At 43.4% G+C, this 20,280-nt stretch overlaps 1 protein-coding gene across 7 annotated transcripts in view; it reads left to right on the top strand.

Moving 5' to 3' along the window:
• LOC123764814 (oxidative stress responsive kinase frayed) overlaps window positions 1-20,280 on the top strand; it is a 257,836-nt gene that overhangs the window by 136,121 nt on the left and 101,435 nt on the right. For all 7 annotated transcript variants that reach the window (XM_069302652.1, XM_069302650.1, XM_069302651.1 and 4 more), the window contains 2 exons: window positions 12,283-12,396; window positions 14,935-15,100. In XM_069302652.1, coding sequence (XP_069158753.1) covers window positions 12,283-12,396; window positions 14,935-15,100 — 280 coding nt within the window. The remainder of the gene's footprint in view (window positions 1-12,282; window positions 12,397-14,934; window positions 15,101-20,280) is intronic.

The raw sequence follows: 20,280 nt of genomic DNA on the forward strand, positions 1-20,280 counted from the left end.
ACCCAGGGCACAACTCCATAACCCCATGGGATTGACAGATGCCTACTACTATAGTACTATATAGCGTAATAACACCACAAACAGTATTGTTGGAGGAGAAATATTAGTGCGTCTGGCCTTGAGGGTGGCCGCCACCAGCTGACTGTGTGAGTAGCTATGTCTTTGTGCCTTTACTCACCATACAAGCTTAGATGTACAGTTATGGTGAACAAAACATGTAAATACTTATATATAACGTCTGTATATAAAAGCAAAAACAGTATGGTGGGAGGAGAATGGTGGCAAGTCAGGTGAGGTGAGGGAGGGAGGGAGTGGCAGCCAGTGGCAGGCTGCCACTGGCACTGCCACTCAGCATGCCAACTTAGTGGTTCGTTATGGTGAACACGAATGTAGATACTTATATATAGCATCTGTATATAGTGAATAAAAGCAAAAACAGTATTGTGGGAGGAGAATGTGGGTGAGTCAGGTGACTTGAGGGAGGGAGGAAGTAGCAGCCAGTGGCAGGCTGCCACTCAGCATGCCAACTTAGGGTCTGTTATGGTGAACACGAATGTAGGTACTTATATATAACGTCTATATATAGTGAATAAAAGCAAAAACAGTATGGTGGGAGGAGAATGTGGGCGAGTGAGGTGTTGAGGGAGTGAGTGGCTGGCTGGTGTGTGGCGGTCACTCCTCGTTACTTTTTGACTCATAATAGCAACTTAGTGGTTCGTTATGGTGAACAAAACATGCAGATACTTATATATAACCTGTGTATATAGTGTAATAACCAACAAAGTATTTGTTCACTATTTGATGAACATAATTGAATCAACAATATGCACACCATATTTTTGAGTACAGCGATGATCCACTCATTTTATTATATAAATATATCACACTACACTCTATTGAATAATATTACAGCAAAAAAACTATGAAAAATCAATTGGAGACATTGAAATAATTAGGTAATTTTCTCTTTGTGGCAACTCCGGCCTGACAGCTGGTGAGCAACAGACCGTCTGGGACGCACACTGAGTCAACGCCTGTTTTTTGCCAGACTTTCCCACCCTATAGTGGGCAATATATGCCACTTACGATTTTTTTATTATTTTTCCCATGATCAGTGAACACAAATTAACAGGTTTAGAAGAATATATATATATATATATATATATATATATATATATATATATATATATATAGATATATAGATATATATATATATATATATATATATATATATATATATATATATTTATATATATATATATATATATATATATATATATATATATATATATATATATATATATATATATATACTGTAACCCCGCGATTATCCGGGATTCGAACATCCGAAAAACGCCCTTATACGGCCAAAATCGTGAACGGATAAAGTTATCACAATATCCGGCCAAAATAGCCACAGGGACCGGATTAAAGCAGGTTTTCTGCAGAAATTACACTATCCGGTCAGTCCCCCAGATAACCTTTGTCCGTATATGAAAACATGAGGCAGGCCATACGGTATTAATCCCGTCTGCCCGAGACTCGAGGCGCATGGTGTAGGTGGGGGTGGGGTGGGTGGGTGGTGTTGGGAGGGTGGGAGGGGTGCGTCAGGAGGGACTATCTGGGTACAGGAATTACCATTAATTTTAGAACAATTAATCATAGCCAAAAACAAATAAAATAACTACTAGTAATTATGTAATAACAAATAAATAAGTTTCCTAAAAGCATTGTGCACAGGCTGAAGTTTCCTTCAAAAATATTGTGAATTTTTTTCCTCCTGGCGGCCTACGTAACACTATGGCTGCCCCAAGTGGACCTGTCCAACACTGGTCAACCCATGTGCGTCCGTCCCTCGTGTTATACACAGTGCTGCGCCATTAGTGAAATATTTTTTTAAATAACTTTTTTATTTTCATAGTAACTTTGAACATTTTTGGCCAAGACTATGGTAGCAGCATCAATCGTTCTGGAGGTGTTAAGAGGAAGAAAGTTGTCCTAACAATTAAAGACAAGTCACAGTTATACGCCTCAACCAGTGCGGCCTCACAGTGTTGCGCCATTAGTGAAATATTTTTTTAAATAACTTTCTTAATTTTCATAGTAATTTTGAACATTTTTGGCCAAGAATATGTCTGGTAGCAGCATCAATCGTTCTGGAAGTGTTAAGAGGAAGAAGATTGTCCTAGCAATTAAAGACAAGTTACGTGTTGTTCAAACAGTGAGGTGTCACAGGCAGCCAAGCGCCTTCAACAAGTGAGGCGCCACAGGCAAGCCAAGCTCCTTCAACAAGTGAGGCATTATAGGCAAGCCAAGCGCTTTCAACAAGTGAGGCGCCACAGGCAAGCCAAGCGCTTTCAACAAGTGAGGCGCAAGCAAGCGCCTTTAACAAGTGAGGCGTCACAGGCAAGCCAAGCGCCTTCAACAAGTGAGGGCATGCAAGCGCTTCAACAAGTGAGGTGCAAGCAAGCACCTTCAACAAGTGAGGCCTCACAGGCAACCCAAATGCCCTCAACCAGTGAGGCTTCAGCAGCTGGCAGTCAAAACTAACTTAGCTTAATGAACTGTACAGTAATTTTAAGTGTTAATTTTAGTGTTGTGTTAGTATAGGTTACGTAAATTGTTAAGAATTTTTAACTTCAAGATGTGTGGCATCAATCAAGAAGACGAACACCAACAAGGTAAGTTGAGGTTTCTAGTTGAATATTTAATAATTGTATGTGGCAAGGCAATTCAAATTATGTTGTTTGTAGTATAAAAATAGTTGGAAATGGTCACTTTTGGACTCGTAGGTGAAAAAGTACCATTATCCGAAAAATGTGATAATCCGGCTGGGGGTCCTTCCCATATAGTCCGGATGATCGAGTGGAGACAGTATATATATATATATCACCTCATTATATATATATATATATATATATATATATATATATATATATATATGAGGAAAATAAGGTTATTTGGTAAAATGCTATGCCCAAGATTACCATCCGAGTGCCGGCGGTGGGGTGGTTCAAATAGCTTCGGCTATCACCTCATTATGTCCGGTCGTTATGGTCAAGTGGATTAAGGCGTCTTGTACATACCAGTTGCGTTGCTCCTGGGAGTATGGGTTCGAGTCACTTCTGGGGTGTGAGTTTTCAGTTGCATATTGTCCTGGGGACCATTCAGGCTTGTTCGCATTTGTGTTCCTCACGTGTGCCCCAAAGAATGAGGTGATTTGGTAAAATGCTATGCCCAAGATTACCATCCGAGTGCCGGCGGTGGGGTGGTTCAAATAGCTTCGGCTATCACCTCATTATGTCCGGTCGTGATGGTCAAGTGGATTAAGGCGTCTTGTACATACCAGTTGCGTTGCTCCTGGGAGTATGGGTTCGAGTCACTTCTGGGGTGTGAGTTTTCAGTTGCATATTGTCCTGGGGACCATTCAGGCTTGTTCGCATTTGTGTTCCTCACGTGTGCCCCAAAGAATGAGGTGATTTGGTAAAATGCTATGCCCAAGATTACCATCCGAGTGCCGGCGGTGGGGTGGTTCAAATAGCTTCGGCTATCACCTCATTATGTCCGGTCGTGATGGTCAAGTGGATTAAGGCGTCTTGTACATACCAGTTGCGTTGCTCCTGGGAGTATGGGTTCGAGTCACTTCTGGGGTGTGAGTTTTCAGTTGCATATTGTCCTGGGGACCATTCAGGCTTGTTCGCATATATATATATATATATATATATATATATATATATATATATATATGTATGTATGTATGTATGTATGTTTTTTTGTATGCGCCTGTGAGTGACACATGCTAAATAGCCAGGCACCATACAAGGGTTAAGCAAACTATTGCATCCTTAGTATCTTCTCTTTCATCAAGATACATAGTTTGTTTTGCTTTGTCTGTACTTACTGGGCAATTTTACTTGATTTTGGATACATTTCAGACCATGTTTCCCTTTCCTCTGAGCATTTCACATTCTGGTCCTAGTGTCCAGTAGGCCAAGTTCAGAGGCCTGCACAGTGCACAAGTCTTGGGGCCAGATTCATGAAGCTGTTATGCAAGCACTTACGAACCTGTCATCTTTTCTCAATCTTTGGCGGCTTTGTTTACAATTGTTAAACAGTTCCGAAGCACCAGGAGGCTGTAACAATAACAACAGTTGATTGGGAATTTTTCATGCTTGTAAAGTGTTTAATAGATGAAACGTCAAAGATTGTGGAAAGATGTACACGTTTGTAAGTACTTGCGTAACTGCTTCATGAATCTGGGTCCAGAGGCCTGGTGGTAGTGTGGCTGTGATACCAGAGCCAATGTACTGGGAAGCTACTGAGGCTGCCCAGAAAAATGCATTTTATTGCATTCAACACTTGATTTTTATTATTTAAGAGGCAAGTGTATTATATAAAGAGCTGTCAAACTATAATTGACTTTTAATTTACATATATTTGCAGCTGAATCTTAGTCAATAGATATAAGATTTTTTTTGTTTTCTGTTTAAAGAACATTGTATATGACATAAGAGATGACTATGTCTTGATGTACAACTTTGTATTTAAAATTCTGAGTTATTTGTCATAAAGAGAAGAGTATCAAAATTAGAATTGTTACATAACTTTGGTGTTTTATTTCTGCTAGTAATATCAACATAGATTTGTCTTTTACAGTATTTAGGTATCTTGTACTGTAATTCAATTCTAACATATTTTTATTTAATGTTTCAGTTGCTACTTCATTTCTGGATCTAGATCCACTAAGCACCATGTATTTTTGTCTTAGTGGCTTTGTCACCAAGGTTCTTAGGAAACCTGGAAGAATTCTCCAATGCATTGTTGTTGAAAAGTTTTGTGGTGTAGTTGCCCCGGTGTCTCAACAGAGGTCACTAGGACTTTTCTGTTGAGCAGTTATAGTGAAGGTAACATTATACCTCTCATCCCATCGCTGCATCAGCTGGAGAACCGACCAATCACATACGTTTGACAGAGTCTTGACAATGCTTAAGTAGCGTTCAAGCAGCCAGGCACTTTTACATATCGTTGTTCTTGTATAAGATATATTCCTTGAAATCTATTCGTGATAATTTATATATCAGTCTGATGGTACAGTATATACAAATTAAATTGTTCGGCATATCTGTTAAGTACACAATTTATTGGAGTGTAATAACCTAAGTGGATTTACAGGATAAGAACTCTGCTCGTGGTGTTCTGTCTTGCAAGTCCTCTGTCATATGAAGCTTTGAAACTACTGACAGTTTAGGTGTCTGTAGCCTTCTCACTTGTTCCATCCATATGCAAATTTGTTTGCATATGAAACTTTCTAATATTTTTTTTGGCACCTTTGTTTCCATAGTTTGAATTTGTTCTTGGAAGTTACACATTTCATGAATTCCTCTTTGCCAATTATTTAGATTCCTGTTACTATTTTGTATGTAGTGATCATATTGCCTCTTCTTTATTCTAACATCGTCATATTTAACCCTCAACATGCAGCCCAGTCAATGCACCAATACAGCAACCCATCCTCAGTCTATTTTCATTCCTAACAGTGGTCAACCCCAAAGATGCATTCATAAGTTTTTAAATGCTGTTCATTCAAAATAGGAATTTTCTCAAATATAAATTAATATTATTATATAAGCATATAGTGCATATTTAGCCATTGGTTAGGTTACGGGTTTAGGTTTTGTTGGCAATTATTTATATTTGTAATATGTGGGTGAAGCTTTTACAGCATTGGGGTTCGAACAAAAAGTTGTCAGCAAAGCACTGTTCAAGAAGTGTTCGAACGTCATCAGTTGTAAGTCGTGTGTAAACCGTTTTTCATTCATAAAAGGGGGTTTGGCGGGTGCATGGAATCACTTTTGGCCTTTGTTTATGAGGACGGGCTGAATACAAATGACTGTTGGGTTCAAAAAAATTGAAGCCTCAAAAATTGCCAAATGAACTCGGTAAACTGTGTAAACAACTGATTGACACACACTAAACAGGCTCCAACTCGTTAGTACTAAACTACTGTCACCAGGGGCCCAGATATCCACAATTTGCCCAACCCTTCCAAGTAAATTATGGAGCAGTTGTGAAAACCCACAACCGACAACCCACAAAGTTGTGAAAACAACAAAACCCTCCAGTTGATTGACAGTTGAGAGGCGGGACCAAAGAGCCAGAGCTCAACCCCCGCAGACACAACTAGGTGAGTACAACCGCCAACTGAGAAATCTGGTTGGTATTGGAAGGTGTCAGGGAGCCATTGGGATTCATCTGCTGAAGCATGTCATTACATTCAATGCTGGATTTCTGGGGTCCTTGAAGCTAATTAACCACAACAAAACCCAAGGAGCATACCAAGGAGAAGGAACAGCAGGTACTATGGTGAAGGTGAAGCAATTGACCAAGAAAAATGGCCTAAGGCAACATAGGCATGATGAGGACATTGACCAAATACGAGGCTGCTAGGACCCTGTTCGACCAACCAAAACCCCAGTGCCTGAATGTCAACCCAGGACAAGTTGGCAAAGACGGTTGCAATCGTAGCATATTTCCCAACATCATGGGCATGAGAGTAGACTGCAGGATGGCTAGATTTCATAAACTGAGAAATGCAAACCTCAGAAAAAGGGGCCCAAGCAGACAGGATCAACCAACAAAGCATCCATCGAGGCAGAATCGATGGCACAACGGTAATGATAAAGAAGCATTGCCAGATGTGGAAAATGATGCACCTTTGGCCACAGCAACCAAACATAAATAACCAAAATACCCCTCTGGAAGCATGCTGACTCATTCATCACAATTAATTAAAGAAGATGGCAAATGAACAGCATGCCCACTAGGGTCAAAGGAGCAGAATCTCCACCCCTGAAAAAGAGCATGAAGCTCCCCAACCCAACAACCAGAGGCGAGAGCCAACAGAAAATTGCCCTTAAAAAAAAAATAGTCTTGGTCTGAGAGGAACCAAGAAACCAAGAGGAAGAAATAAATATGAGAAAACAGACCACAGACCAGGATGGCACAAGAGGAGCATGAGCAGGCCAGAGGGTAAACAAAGCACGAGACAACTTGCAGAAGGGCTCTGAAGAAGTATCATAGCAAACGCAAGCAATAGAGGCTTCAGCAGTACCCAACGATTAGAGGTGGCAGTATCGGGCATGAGATGCTGGTCAAGAAATGACTAGACAAAAAGGAAAGCACAACCCGAACTGAGACAAAAGAAAGATGACAGAGGGACAGAAAGAGGTGAAATGAGTACCAAGCGACTCTATACTGGCTCTTCGAGGACAAATGCAGGTGGTTCACCATTAACCCAGCCACCTGTTTGCTGTAGAACTGGCGCTAGAGAAGCGTTGGAAAATCCAGACGGAAAGAGCTGAGAAGTTTGAATCAGCAAGGTATGTCACCAGACCAATCTGGAAGAGGCAGTCATGGAAAATACCTGGGTCAAGACACTAGGCAATAAGATCCAGAAACCTAGTTTGAGCTTCAATCTGGCAATGACCAGAACAACAGCTGAACTAGGGAAAAAGAGGTCAATGAACCCCACCTTAGCCAGTCCAGCTAAGAAGCATCCATTGCCAGAGCTTCACTATTGGGGAACAGAGCACCAATTTCACACCACACAGAGGTCCACATCAGGGTGCCCAAATGTCCCAGAAAGCCACCAGAAGAACACGTTGTCAATGGGCCACTCTTTAGAGATGACAGGAAATACTAGCCATCAGTGAGAACATTGGGTACTTCATGAACATGTACAGTACAGAGAACCAAACCTAGAGAAACCAGAAGATGAGCTACATGCAGTATGCAGTGTTCAGCACCACAAAGTGTTCGGAATGGACCAAAGAGACTGGCCCTCTATCCTTGGTTCTGGCAAGAACTACGGGGGAGCAGTCCGAATTGAACTGGAGCACGGAGCCTGGAGAAATCTGAATACTCCCCTTGGCAAGGCACATTGTTGAAAACTCACGCACCGAATTGTGCACATAACTGATGGAGGGCTGCTGCTGGCCCCTCGCTGGTCAGGGGCCGCCGCTGGCCTTTTCTGGCCAGGGGGCCACTGTTGTTATATAATACATGTAAAAGGAAAGATTTTATATGTAACCTTTGTACTACTTTTCTGTGGGGAATCCCTACGACTCCCTGGAGCTTATCGGGCTAATGTATGTTATATTAGACCGGGACTTTAGCTATGGAGTTCAGACTTACCAGGGACCATGAGCCAGAATCTGGCCCCTTCAGAGAGGTTGCACGGAGCAATGGCCCTAGAAAACCCCCTTGTGGTTGGGGGTTTTCCTTATCTGCCATCAACTGAGGTTAGCCACTCAGAAAGGTAGGCATAACAAAACAAACCCCACATGGTAAGAAACTAACAACAAAAACCGAACAGAGAAGTAGAACTGGTAGATACACGGACTTCGCAAAGGCTTTTGATAAATGTGACCATGGCGTGAAAGCACACAAAATGAATGAATGGGAATACAAAACACACAAATGGGAATAACCGGTAAAGTAGGACGCTGGATACTCAGTTTTCTGTCAAACAGGACTCAGCGAGTAACGGTCAGCCATATAAAATCTAGTCCGAGTGCAGTTAAAAGTTCTGTACCTCAGGGTACAGTCCTTGCACCGCTGCTTTTCCTTATTCTCATATCAGATATAGACAAAAATACAAGTCACAGCTTCATGTCATCCTTTGCAGATGACACAAAAATCAGTGTGAAAATTACCTCGGCTGAAGACATTGAAAAACTTCAAGCAGATATTAATAAAGTTTTTGACTGGGCATCAGAAAATAACATGATGTTTAACAGTGATACATTCCAGGTACTCAGGTATGGTAAAAATGAGGACCTTAAACATAATACAGGGTACAGAACACAATCAAATGTGCCCATAGTAGGAAAACAGCATGTAAAGGATTTGGGAATAATGATGTCTGATGACCTAACGTTTAGGGAGCATAACCAAGCAAATATTGCATCAGCCAGAAAAATGATAGGATGGATTACGAGAACTTTCAAATCCAGGGATCCCATCACAATGGTCGTACTCTTCAAGTCACTTGTGTTGTCCCGTCTTGAGTACTGCTCAGTACTCACTTCCCCCTTCAGCGTAGGAGAGATTGCTGAAATAGAGGGAATACAGAAAACATATAGGGCATGCATAGATGCAATAAAGCACCTAAATTATTGGGATCATCTCAAAGCCCTCCAAATGTACTCACTAGAAAGAAGACGAGAGAGATATCAAATAATATACACCTGGAAGATACTGGAGGGCCAAGTACAAATCTACACAGTAAAATAACAACGTACTGGAGTGAACGATATGGTAGAAAATGCAGAATAGAATTGGTGAAGAGCAGGGGTGCCATAGGCACAATTAGAGAACACTGTATAAACATCAGAAGTCCACGGTTGTTCAACGCCCTCCCAGCGAGCATAAAAAATATTGCCGGAACAACCGTGGACATCTTCAAGAGGAAACTAGATTTATTCCTCTAAGGAGTGCCGGACCAACCGGGCTGTGGTGGGTATGTGGGCCTGCGGGTCGCTCCAAGCAACAGCCTAGTGGACCAAACTCTCACAAGTCAAGCCTGGCCTCGGGCCGGGCTTGGGAAGTAGAAGAACTCCCAGAACCCCATCAACCAGGTATCAACCAGAACTTCCTACAATCCCAAGAAAACAAGGAAACAAGCAAACGTAACACACTACTGCCGTGCTGCTCATCCGCGCAGCCCTCCTCTCCCGAAGAGAGGGACGAGGGGGGGGGCTGGACCTCACCGCGCCGGCTGCATAGCACTCCAGTTCGTAAGCTAATGCCAACTGGGACAGACGCTTCTCTGGCCTGAGTTTCCTAGGCGGTGTTTGCCTTCGTGGTGCGCACTGCTGTGTTTTTGTGTTTTGCGGTGGCCAGGTGTTCCTCATCCTTGTCCTTCCGTCAGGCTCACAGCACGGTTCGGGAGTTCATGGCTGTCTGGTTGCACTTCAGAGGGTTCGGGTCACTCGGGGCTCTACCATCCGGCTCTATTCGGACTGTTCTCCGGTGGTTTATTGCCGGAACCACGGGGGTTCTCTTCGGTCCTTGCCCCTTTGGGGTTGGTCCCTTCGAGTGGATCGTCTGTTGGATTCTCGGGGTTTGGTTCTCCATGCATTTCGTGTCCGGGGAGTGTCCTACGTCCTGGCGGACGGCCTCGGTTCATTCCTCTGTTCATGTATTGGCCAGTCGTCACCAATTTCGTTGGCACTGCCGGACGTACGAACTCCCGGACATGGACGTCTTCACATTGGCGTGGTCTCGGTGTCTCCCATTTTATGTGGCGCCCTTCCCTTCCTGAGAGGCGTTTGTGGTGGATGCCTTTCGGTAGGTCTGGCCGAGGTGGAGTTACCTGAACCTCTTCCCCCGGTCCAACTGTTGCTTCGGGTTCTGGCTCGGTTGAAGTCCTTCTCACGGAGAGTAGTCCTCGTGGCCGGCCCAGCTTGTTTTCAGATGCTGCTTGATCGGTGTCTGAACCCGGGGCGTTTCTTGCGGCTCTGCCTCTTTTGGCAGGTCGGACCAGTCTAGTACGTGGCTGGTTCGGCCTTCTCCTTGGCTCTTCGCGTCTGGTCTTTTGATGCAGGTGTATCACCATCTCTATGGTGATCAGGTGGCTTCGTTGATGGTGTCCCACTTGTGAGCTTCATCTCGGCGACAGTATGAGGTTTCCTGGCGTTCCTATTCGCCATTTTCTTGCTCTTTGTAGGTTGTCTTCTCTTTCGCATCGGGTTGTCTTGTCCTTTCTTGGTCTTCCGGACCATTATTGATGCTTCTTACTGTCGCCTCATATCGTGCAACGCTGGCGGAGCCGCTCCAGCTTACGTTTGGGGTGGACATCACATCTGTCCGTTCCATATGCTTTCTTGTGCTTTGTTTCACCTCCGGCCTACTCATGCGCTGCCTGAGCCGTCCTGGTCCTTGGTCAGGGTGCTCTCTTATCTTTCCTCTGCTTGGTGTGTGGTAGCCCTTTCGGTTCAAGTTTGTTTTTCACAGGTCTTATATTTATTGGCATTGGCCTCTGGGGGTCAGGTTGGGTGCTTCCGGCTCTCCTCCAGCGCAGGAGTTTCTGCTCTTTTGGTTCTGATGGTAGGTTTGTACGTTTGCAGCCTTCTCCGTCTTTTCTGGCGAAGGCCGAGACGGCTGCTTTCCTGAGGGGTCCTTGGGTTACTGATGCTTGGTTGGTTCGGCCGGGGGTGCGTCTTGTGTTGTGTCCGGTTGCGGCTCTTCGCCGTTACCTGCGTGCCGTGGCTAGAAATGTGCTTTGGGTTGATTCGGTTTCTCTCATTCCCCGTTCCAGGGCTCGGGTCTCCCAGGTCGACCGCTGGGTTAAGTCTAGCCAGCCTGCGGGATATCCTCGCACCTGTGCTAGTCCTCGGCAGCAAAAGTGCTCGGCACTTTTGCTGCCGAGGTTGGCGACGTGTCTTGGGCTCATTCGGGCGCAGGGATTTGGAGGTCGTTCAGGTTCCTGGCCACCCGTTATTTTCTGAGCATGTCTGCTCCTGGGCATTCTGGTGTTCGTTCGGGTCGCAGGTTGCAGAGTGTCGTCTCGACTTTGCATTGCGGAGTTTGTGGCGGCTGCCTCCCAGGTTAGCCCTTTCTTTTCCTTCTCTTTAGGTATGAAGCTCCAGGGAGCCGTAGGGGCTCCCCACAGAAACCAACGTCGAATGTAATGAAATGCCATTTTATGGGTGACCCCTGGAGGCTCCCTGGCAACCCTCCCTCCCACTGGTCGGCGTTTTTTCGCGTTTGTTGACACTTCGCTTCCGAACTGGAGTGCTATGCAGCCGGCACGGTGAGGTCCAGCGCCCCCCTTCCCCTCTCAGGGAGGCGAGGGCTGCGCAGACGAGTGGTGTGGCAGTAGTGTGTTACATTTGCATGTTTGCTTGTTTCCTTGGGATTGTAGGGAGTTCTATCTCTCTGTTCGGTTTTTGTTGTTAGTTTCTTACCATGTGGGGTTTGTTTTGTTATGCCTACCTTTCTGAGTGGCTAACCCCGGTCGATGGCAGATAAGGAAAACCCCCAACCACAAGGGGTTTTTCCAGGGCCATTGTTCCCTGCAACCTCTCTGAAGGGGCCAGGTTCTGGCTCATGGTCCCTAATAGGTCTGAACTCCATAGCTAATGTCCTGGTCTAATATTACATAGAGTAGCCCCGATAAGAGGGGCTCACCCAGAAAATGCTATTTCATTACATTCAACGCTGGTTTTTTGGTAAGACTAATTATTTATAAATTTTATCTCTTGTCTTTATCTTTTGTAGAATGAAGACGTCAGACTGTAAGCATGGGGTGTTTGATGAAGCAGTAATCGCAACAGCGTTACGCGAGGTATTGAAGGGCCTTGAGTACTTTCACAATAATGGACAAATTCATAGGTAATTAATAATTAAACAGGTTTATCTATCCACGACCAGGATGTTTAATGATTTTTGTTTTTCTGAGTCTTTCTCATTTGTTCTTCCTCACTTTAATGTGAGACAGTATATGTCAGATGCTGCTAAGACTTGGATCTGAGTTTCTGTGTTTGACACACTAATGTTTTGACTATTATTTAAAGAAACATTCCTTGCCAGACTAATTGGTTCAATGTGAATCAAATAATGACGCAGAATTCGGCAGTGTGGTAATATAATAATAGGGCACTTAACTTTACAAATAATAATATGGTATATACAGTAATAATAAGAATAATTTGTATTTGGCTTAGGAATTGCAGAGTAACTCTTTTTAAGACCATTGGGGTAAAATGGCAGTTAGCCATGTCTGCTGAACTCTGGTTTACCAGCAGACACCTGGATGGTGTTAATAAACAAGAATATAATAGTGTAGTTACAGGATGAGAGTTATGCTCAAGGTGACCCGTCTTCCCAGCACTCTTTGTCATATAATTTGTCATGTAAATTTATGACGGTTTGGGCCTCTACCACCTTCTCGCTCAACTTGTTCCAACCATCAACCACTCAGTTTGTGAAAGTGATTTATCTAATATTTTTTCAGCAGCTTTGTTTAGTTAGCTTAAATCCATTGCCTCTTGGTTCTTGAAGTTCCAGGTCTCAAGAATTCTTCTTTATCAATTTTGTTGATTGCCATTATTATTTTGGAAGCAGTTATCATAAGCCTCTTTTTCTTTTATCTTCTAGCTTTGGCATATTTAATGCTTCTAACCTCTCCTTGTAGCTCTTTTTCTTTCAGTTCCAGAAGCCATTTAGTTGCATGTCTTTGTACCTTTTCCAGTTTGATTATGTGCTTCTTAAGAAATGGTTACCATCGCAGCTGCATATTCCAACATTGGTTTCACAGAGTTTTGCACCATTTCTTTATTATTTCACCATCCTTGTACAGTACAGTACAGTATTTAAGAATAATTCTGAAATTGGAAAGCATAGCATAGGCTCTTCGCACAATATTTTTTATGTAGTCCTCGGGTGACAGTCTTTTTGAACCACCCCAAGATATCTTTCTTTATCAGAATTTGTTAATCTTTCTCACATAATTTGTAGATTCTTGTAGCCTATTTTATCCTATTCCAAATTCCATAATATGGCATTTATTCATGTTAACTTCAATTTGCCAAATGGGGCTCTATACAGTATACTTATTTTGTCCAGGTCTTCTTGAAAGGTATGACAATCATGTGAGTTTCTTATCCTCCCTAGTATCTTAGCATCTTCGGCAAATATGTTCATATAATTCTGTATTCTTTCTGGTAGATCGTTTATGTAGTCAATGAACATTACCGGTGCAAGAACTGAATCATGTAGCTCCACTCATGACATTTCTTCTGTCTGATACCATGCCTCTGATTATTGCCCTCATTTTTCTATCAGAAAATTGTTCATCCATGTTAGAAGCCTCCCTGTCACTCCCGTATGTTTCAGTATCCAGAACAACCTCTTATGTGTGTCTGTTGTTAGTAATGTGCATGACCAGCAGACACCGTGATGGTGTTAATAAACAAGAATATAATAGTGGGTTACATGTGGGTGTAGATAATTGTACAACCCATCCTCCTCTCTAGATAGTACCTATTGTGACAGTTGTCAATAGTCATGAATTCATACAAACTTAGCTTTTACATAGCAGTATACTGACTAGTAAGGAATTCTTTTAAAATAAATGAAGCTTAAAAACAAACTTAAATATTCCTAGGCTTATTATAGCACACATGTACTATATTAGGCCTCAGATATTGTGTATTAGGCCTAGGAAGGTTTACTTAGGTTAGCTTAGTTTGTCAAAGCAACACAAGTAATAAATAGTTTTCCGGCTGTCTAACTCAGTAGTTCAGATTTCTAGTTTTTAATTTCGTTGTACGTTGGTATATATACTATGGTCCTCATGGTTACTATAAGTACTACCAAAACAGGAGTTTGGGCTGCAATAATGTGGCTGAAGGTATGGTGACCAAACCATACACCAGAAGATGAAGAAACGACAACGTTGATAATACAACTTGATAATGGTCCGTGACATACTGAAATGTCGTCATTTCTTCATATTCTGGTGTGCGGGTGATTGGTCATCGTGTGGTTCCCTGCTGCTGTAAGTTAGTAATGTGCATGAAAATAATTGGATGTATGCTGTTGTTGATGATCGTAATTCAAGACCATAGATAACATTATTAATAGATAACTCACATTTTCTTAAAATAATATAGTAATAGTAGGATGCCAATTTATTAAGGAAAATTACTGGAAGGTGGAAGAAATATTGCCAGACCAAGAGTGTTGAGATGAAAGTTGTTGCCAAAAGTTAAAGGTTTGAAGTTAGAACGTACTTACTAGGTCATCATGGTTAGCTATTACAGTACAGTATATTGTTTCATAATTATGGCAATGTACATAAGATGATAGGTCATTGTATATGCACATTACAGTACTTAGGAAAGTAATGCATCATTTGATATTTTTCAGAGATATCAAAGCGGGAAATATATTGTTAGGTGAAGATGGTGTTGTACAAATTGCTGATTTTGGTGTAAGTGCCTGGCTGTCAACTGGAGGAGATTTGTCACGTCAAAAATCTCGGCATACCTTTGTTGGAACTCCATGTTGGATGGCACCGGAGGTGATGGAACAGGTAAGAAATAATACATCCTCACTTACTATTCAATTTTGTATTCGGTTTTAATAGATTTTATAACAATAGGTTAAGATCCATTTATGAAGTGAAAGTTTTAGAAGAAAAGTCATATTTTCTGGATGAGCCCCAGTGGCTCCCTGAAGCTACTATAATGATATAGTGCCAAACTACTTGATACCATCAGTCACAGAGTTCTTTTCAGCCTAGGGGGACGAAAAGCCAGAAACTGGCTCCCTCAGAGAAGAATAAGAATCAGTGGCACTATGATAAAATTGTCTGTGGCATTTAATCATGTCTGTCGCAACCCGTTCTCGCAAATTCGTAAAGTCAATATTGACTTATTAACTACGTGCATAGGTGATATACTAAACATAATAGATACCCTTAAAAAGATTCATAGAAAACACCGACATTACCTAACCTTGTTAGTATCTTAAGATAAGCATCTTATTGCTTCGTAATTACAATTATTACTTAACCTATACCTATTATAGGTTAGGTAATAATTGTAATTACGAAGCAATAAGATGCTTATCTTAAGATACTAACAAGGTTAAGTAAGGTCGGTGTTTTCTATGAATCTTTTTAAGGGTATCTATTATGTTAAGTATGTCACCTATGCACATATTTAATAACTCAATATTGACTTATTAAATTTGCGAGAACGGGTTGGTCTGTCACCACCACCACAGAAGTGGTCTGAAAGTCAGCGAACTAAAACAGACCACTGCTAGTGAGAAGGGTGACTTCTGCTTCAGAACTTGCAAAAGAACTCCCCCCCCCCCCTCCCCAGCAGTGTAAACAATTGAAAATTCATGAAACCAGTACTCAGTACTAGCTTGTTTGCCCCACCTATTCCCCTCATTTGTGGGTAGGGGGTGAGGTAGCCAGGGGTGAGCAGCTTCATTCTCAGTTGTTGCAGATGGTAGACAGTGTGAGGTGCCCTCTCTGTCACTCTGGCTCTGATGTCCTGCTTTCCAGCTAAGTGGGAGTTGCCATTGTGCCTATTCCTATTCAGTTTGAGCCAGGAGTTGAGTGTGTGTTTGAGGCTGCATGTGTTCAAGGTTCTTTTCCCTGGGTGCTCCTTTAGTGCTGCCCCTTGCACTGCCAGTGTTATCTGGAGTGTTCAGTGTTCACTGCCTTAGAGAACTCTCTTCACTTGTGGTGGCTCCTCGCCCTTCTGGTAAGCTAGCTCTCCTTGACTGTCTGTCTTTCCTCAGGTTGGGAGTGAGTTTGGCTGATGGTGCGCACTGTGGTTTAAGGAATTACCTAAGTAGTAGTTACTTTGTTCGGGCATGAACCCACTCTTTGACTTTGGGGTGTGAACCCTTTTCTGGGGGGGGACCCTGTCGGTGCCCCGGAGCTATCCAGGCTGAATGGATATGTATAACTTTCTGGTATCAGTCAATGTGCACGGAGTTCTTGCCTACCGAGGACCATGAGCCAGAACCTGGCCCCCTCAAGAGAAGAGGGGACAGGTTCTGTGTCTTGCATCGACCGGATCTAGCACCCAGAAATGGTGGCGCCCCAAAACAAACCCTTATTCTGGTGTAATTATTGCTACCGAAAGCCAAACCAGTGGACAGAACTCCCCAAACGAAAATTAGCAAATGACCATGATGTTATGTCGCCGCACCACTGTCTGCGCAAATTCCCCCTCCCCGGGAGGGGGAAGGGGGAACCCCAGACCCCCACGCCGGCGATCCACCCTTCAGTTCTCAGGCTGATGTGCTACTGGCGTGGTCTTGTGCCTCTGGCTCCAGCAATTTGTCTCAGATTCTGTGCCTTGTGGCGTGGACTGTCTTTACTGGTGGTGTGTGAGCCAGGAGTAATATTCTTTTGCACTCGAGCTGCATGCGCCTAGGGCCACCTTCCCTAGGTGCTCTGTAAGTACTACCCTTGGGGCATCCACAAGTCACTTCGGGATCTGTCCCCGATGTGTCTTTTACTGCTCAGTACTTGGCCACCCTTGGAGTCAACTGGGGTTTTTGTTGCCCATGTTTGCCTTTGGATAGGGGTAGTTTTTGTCACTGGTAGGGGCCGCGGGGTACTGCACAGCTAGTTTTTACCTCTTACAGCGGCCGGCTCTGTTCCACCTGGGTACGTTGTCCTCTTGTGGGGTTTTGCTTTTGTTTTTTTGCCTGGTGAGAGGGTCTGCTCTGGTGATTGTCCCTTCTATGTTGGTGTGTGTATATATCTATCATTATATCTATTCTTAGTTTTTGTGTGGTTGGTGGTACCCCTTGCTACCTACCTTGAGTACCTTGAGGTGCTTCCGGGGCTTAGTGTCCCCGCGGCCCGGTCGTCGACCAGGCCTCCTGGTTGCTGGACTGGTCAACCAGGCTGTTGGACGCGGCTGCTCGCAGCCTGACGTATGAGTCACAGCCTGGTTGATCAGGTATCCTTTGGAGGTGCTTATCCAGTTCTCTCTTGAACACTGTGAGGGGTTTGCCAGTTATGCCCCTTATGTGTAGTGGAAGCGTGTTGAACAGTCTTGGGCCTCTGATGTTGATAGAGTTCTCTCTCAGAGTACCTGTTGCACCTCTGCTTTTCAACGGGGGTATTCTGCACATCCTGCCATGTCTTCTGGTCTCATGTGGTGTTATTTCTGTGTGCAGGTTTGGGACCAGCCCCTCAATTATTTTCCACGTATAAATTATTATGTATCTCTCCCGCCTGCGCTCAAGGGAGTACAGATTTAGGCTCTTTAGTCGGTCCCAGTAATTTAGATGTTTTACTGAGTGGATTCTAGCAGTAAAGGATCTCTGCACGCTCTCTAGGTCAGCAATTTCTCCAGCTTTGAAAGGGGCTGTCATTGTGCAGCAGTACTCCACTCTAGAGAGCACAAGCGCTTTGAAAAGTATCATCATCGGTATAGCATCTCTAGTGTGAAAAGTTCTTGTTATCCAACCTATCATTTTTCTTGCAGTTGTGACGGCTACTTTATTGTGTTCTTTAAGGGGGCGTCTGGTTGGCATCTGGTTCCAAAAATGCAAAAATGAAAACTCGTTCGATTTCAATCAAACTTTTTTGACAAGTTCTATATGAAAAGTGTTTCATCTGGTCCAAGTTTCAGCATCGTAGCATAAATAGGAAGGAAGAAAAAAAATATTGAAGTAGTTGTGAAAATTATGCAAAAATGGTCAAAATCGATTATCAATCAAAAGTGTCAACTGAAATCATAACTACGACTCTTTGCTATCACAATAGCATATATTAAACAAATATTATAATTAGTTTAATTGGAAAAAAAATTTAAGAAAAAAAAAAGGATTTTTTTTTCTTTTTTTTTTAATATTTTATTTTTTTTTTCTTTTTTTTTGGGGCGATTTGCATCAAACTTACACACCTGACTGTACGTAAGCCTAGCTGTAAGGATGCCAATTTTGGAGAAAATTGGTTGATGTCAACCTCAGCCACAGATTTTAGAACCTTAGACTTTATTCATTTCTGTGTTTTTTTCAATTGACACAAACGTTTACAAAACTGATTCCTTTTTTATTCAATTTACATGAAACTTACACAGTATATGTGGAGGGCATGTCTCTACATTGTGGGGCATGTCTCTACATTGTGGGGCATGTCTCTACATTGTGGGGCATGTCTCTACATTGTGGGGCATGTCTCTACATTGTGGGGCATGTCTCTACATTGTGGGGCATGTCTCTACATTGTGGGGCATGTCTCTACATTGTGGGGCATGTCTCTACATTGTGGGGCATGTCTCTACATTGTGGGGCATGTCTCTACATTGTGGGGCATGTCTCTACATTGTGGGGCATGTCTCTACATTGTGGGGCATGTCTCTACATTGTGGGGCATGTCTCTACATTGTGGGGCATGTCTCTACATTGTGGGGCATGTCTCTACATTGTGGGGCATGTCTCTACATTGTGGGGCATGTCTCTACATTGTGGGGCATGTCTCTACATTGTGGGGCATGTCTCTACATTGTGGGGCATGTCTCTACATTGTGGGGCATGTCTCTACATTGTGGGGCATGTCTCTACATTGTGGGGCATGTCTCTACATTGTGGGGCATGTCTCTACATTGTGGGGCATGTCTCTACATTGTGGGGCATGTCTCTACATTGTGGGGCATGTCTCTACATTGTGGGGCATGTCTCTACATTGTGGGGCATGTCTCTACATTGTGGGGCATGTCTCTACATTGTGGGGCATGTCTCTACATTGTGGGGCATGTCTCTACATTGTGGGGCATGTCTCTACATTGTGGGGCATGTCTCTACATTGTGGGGCATGTCTCTACATTGTGGGGCATGTCTCTACATTGTGGGGCATGTCTCTACATTGTGGGGCATGTCTCTACATTGTGGGGCATGTCTCTACATTGTGGGGCATGTCTCTACATTGTGGGGCATGTCTCTACATTGTGGGGCATGTCTCTACATTGTGGGGCATGTCTCTACATTGTGGGGCATGTCTCTACATTGTGGGGCATGTCTCTACATTGTGGGGCATGTCTCTACATTGTGGGGCATGTCTCTACATTGTGGGGCATGTCTCTACATTGTGGGGCATGTCTCTACATTGTGGGGCATGTCTCTACATTGTGGGGCATGTCTCTACATTGTGGGGCATGTCTCTACATTGTGGGGCATGTCTCTACATTGTGGGGCATGTCTCTACATTGTGGGGCATGTCTCTACATTGTGGGGCATGTCTCTACATTGTGGGGCATGTCTCTACATTGTGGGGCATGTCTCTACATTGTGGGGCATGTCTCTACATTGTGGGGCATGTCTCTACATTGTGGGGCATGTCTCTACATTGTGGGGCATGTCTCTACATTGCGGGGCATGTCTCTACATTGCGGGGCATGTCTCTACATTGCGGGGCATGTCTCTACATTGCGGGGCATGTCTCTACATTGCGGGGCATGTCTCTACATTGTGGGGCATGTCTCTACATTGTGGGGCATGTCTCTACATTGTGGGGCATGTCTCTACATTGTGGGGCATGTCTCTACATTGTGGGGCATGTCTCTACATTGTGGGGCATGTCTCTACATTGTGGGGCATGTCTCTACATTGTGGGGCATGTCTCTACATTGTGGGGCATGTCTCTACATTGTGGGGCTTTCATTTTTCTCTAAGTTCATTTATTGATTTTATAATAGCAATAAACATGCCATATTTGCAAAAAAAATTTGGGGA

Source organism: Procambarus clarkii, chromosome 48 (genome assembly GCF_040958095.1).
Source record: "Procambarus clarkii isolate CNS0578487 chromosome 48, FALCON_Pclarkii_2.0, whole genome shotgun sequence".
Classification (NCBI taxonomy): domain Eukaryota; kingdom Metazoa; phylum Arthropoda; class Malacostraca; order Decapoda; family Cambaridae; genus Procambarus; species Procambarus clarkii.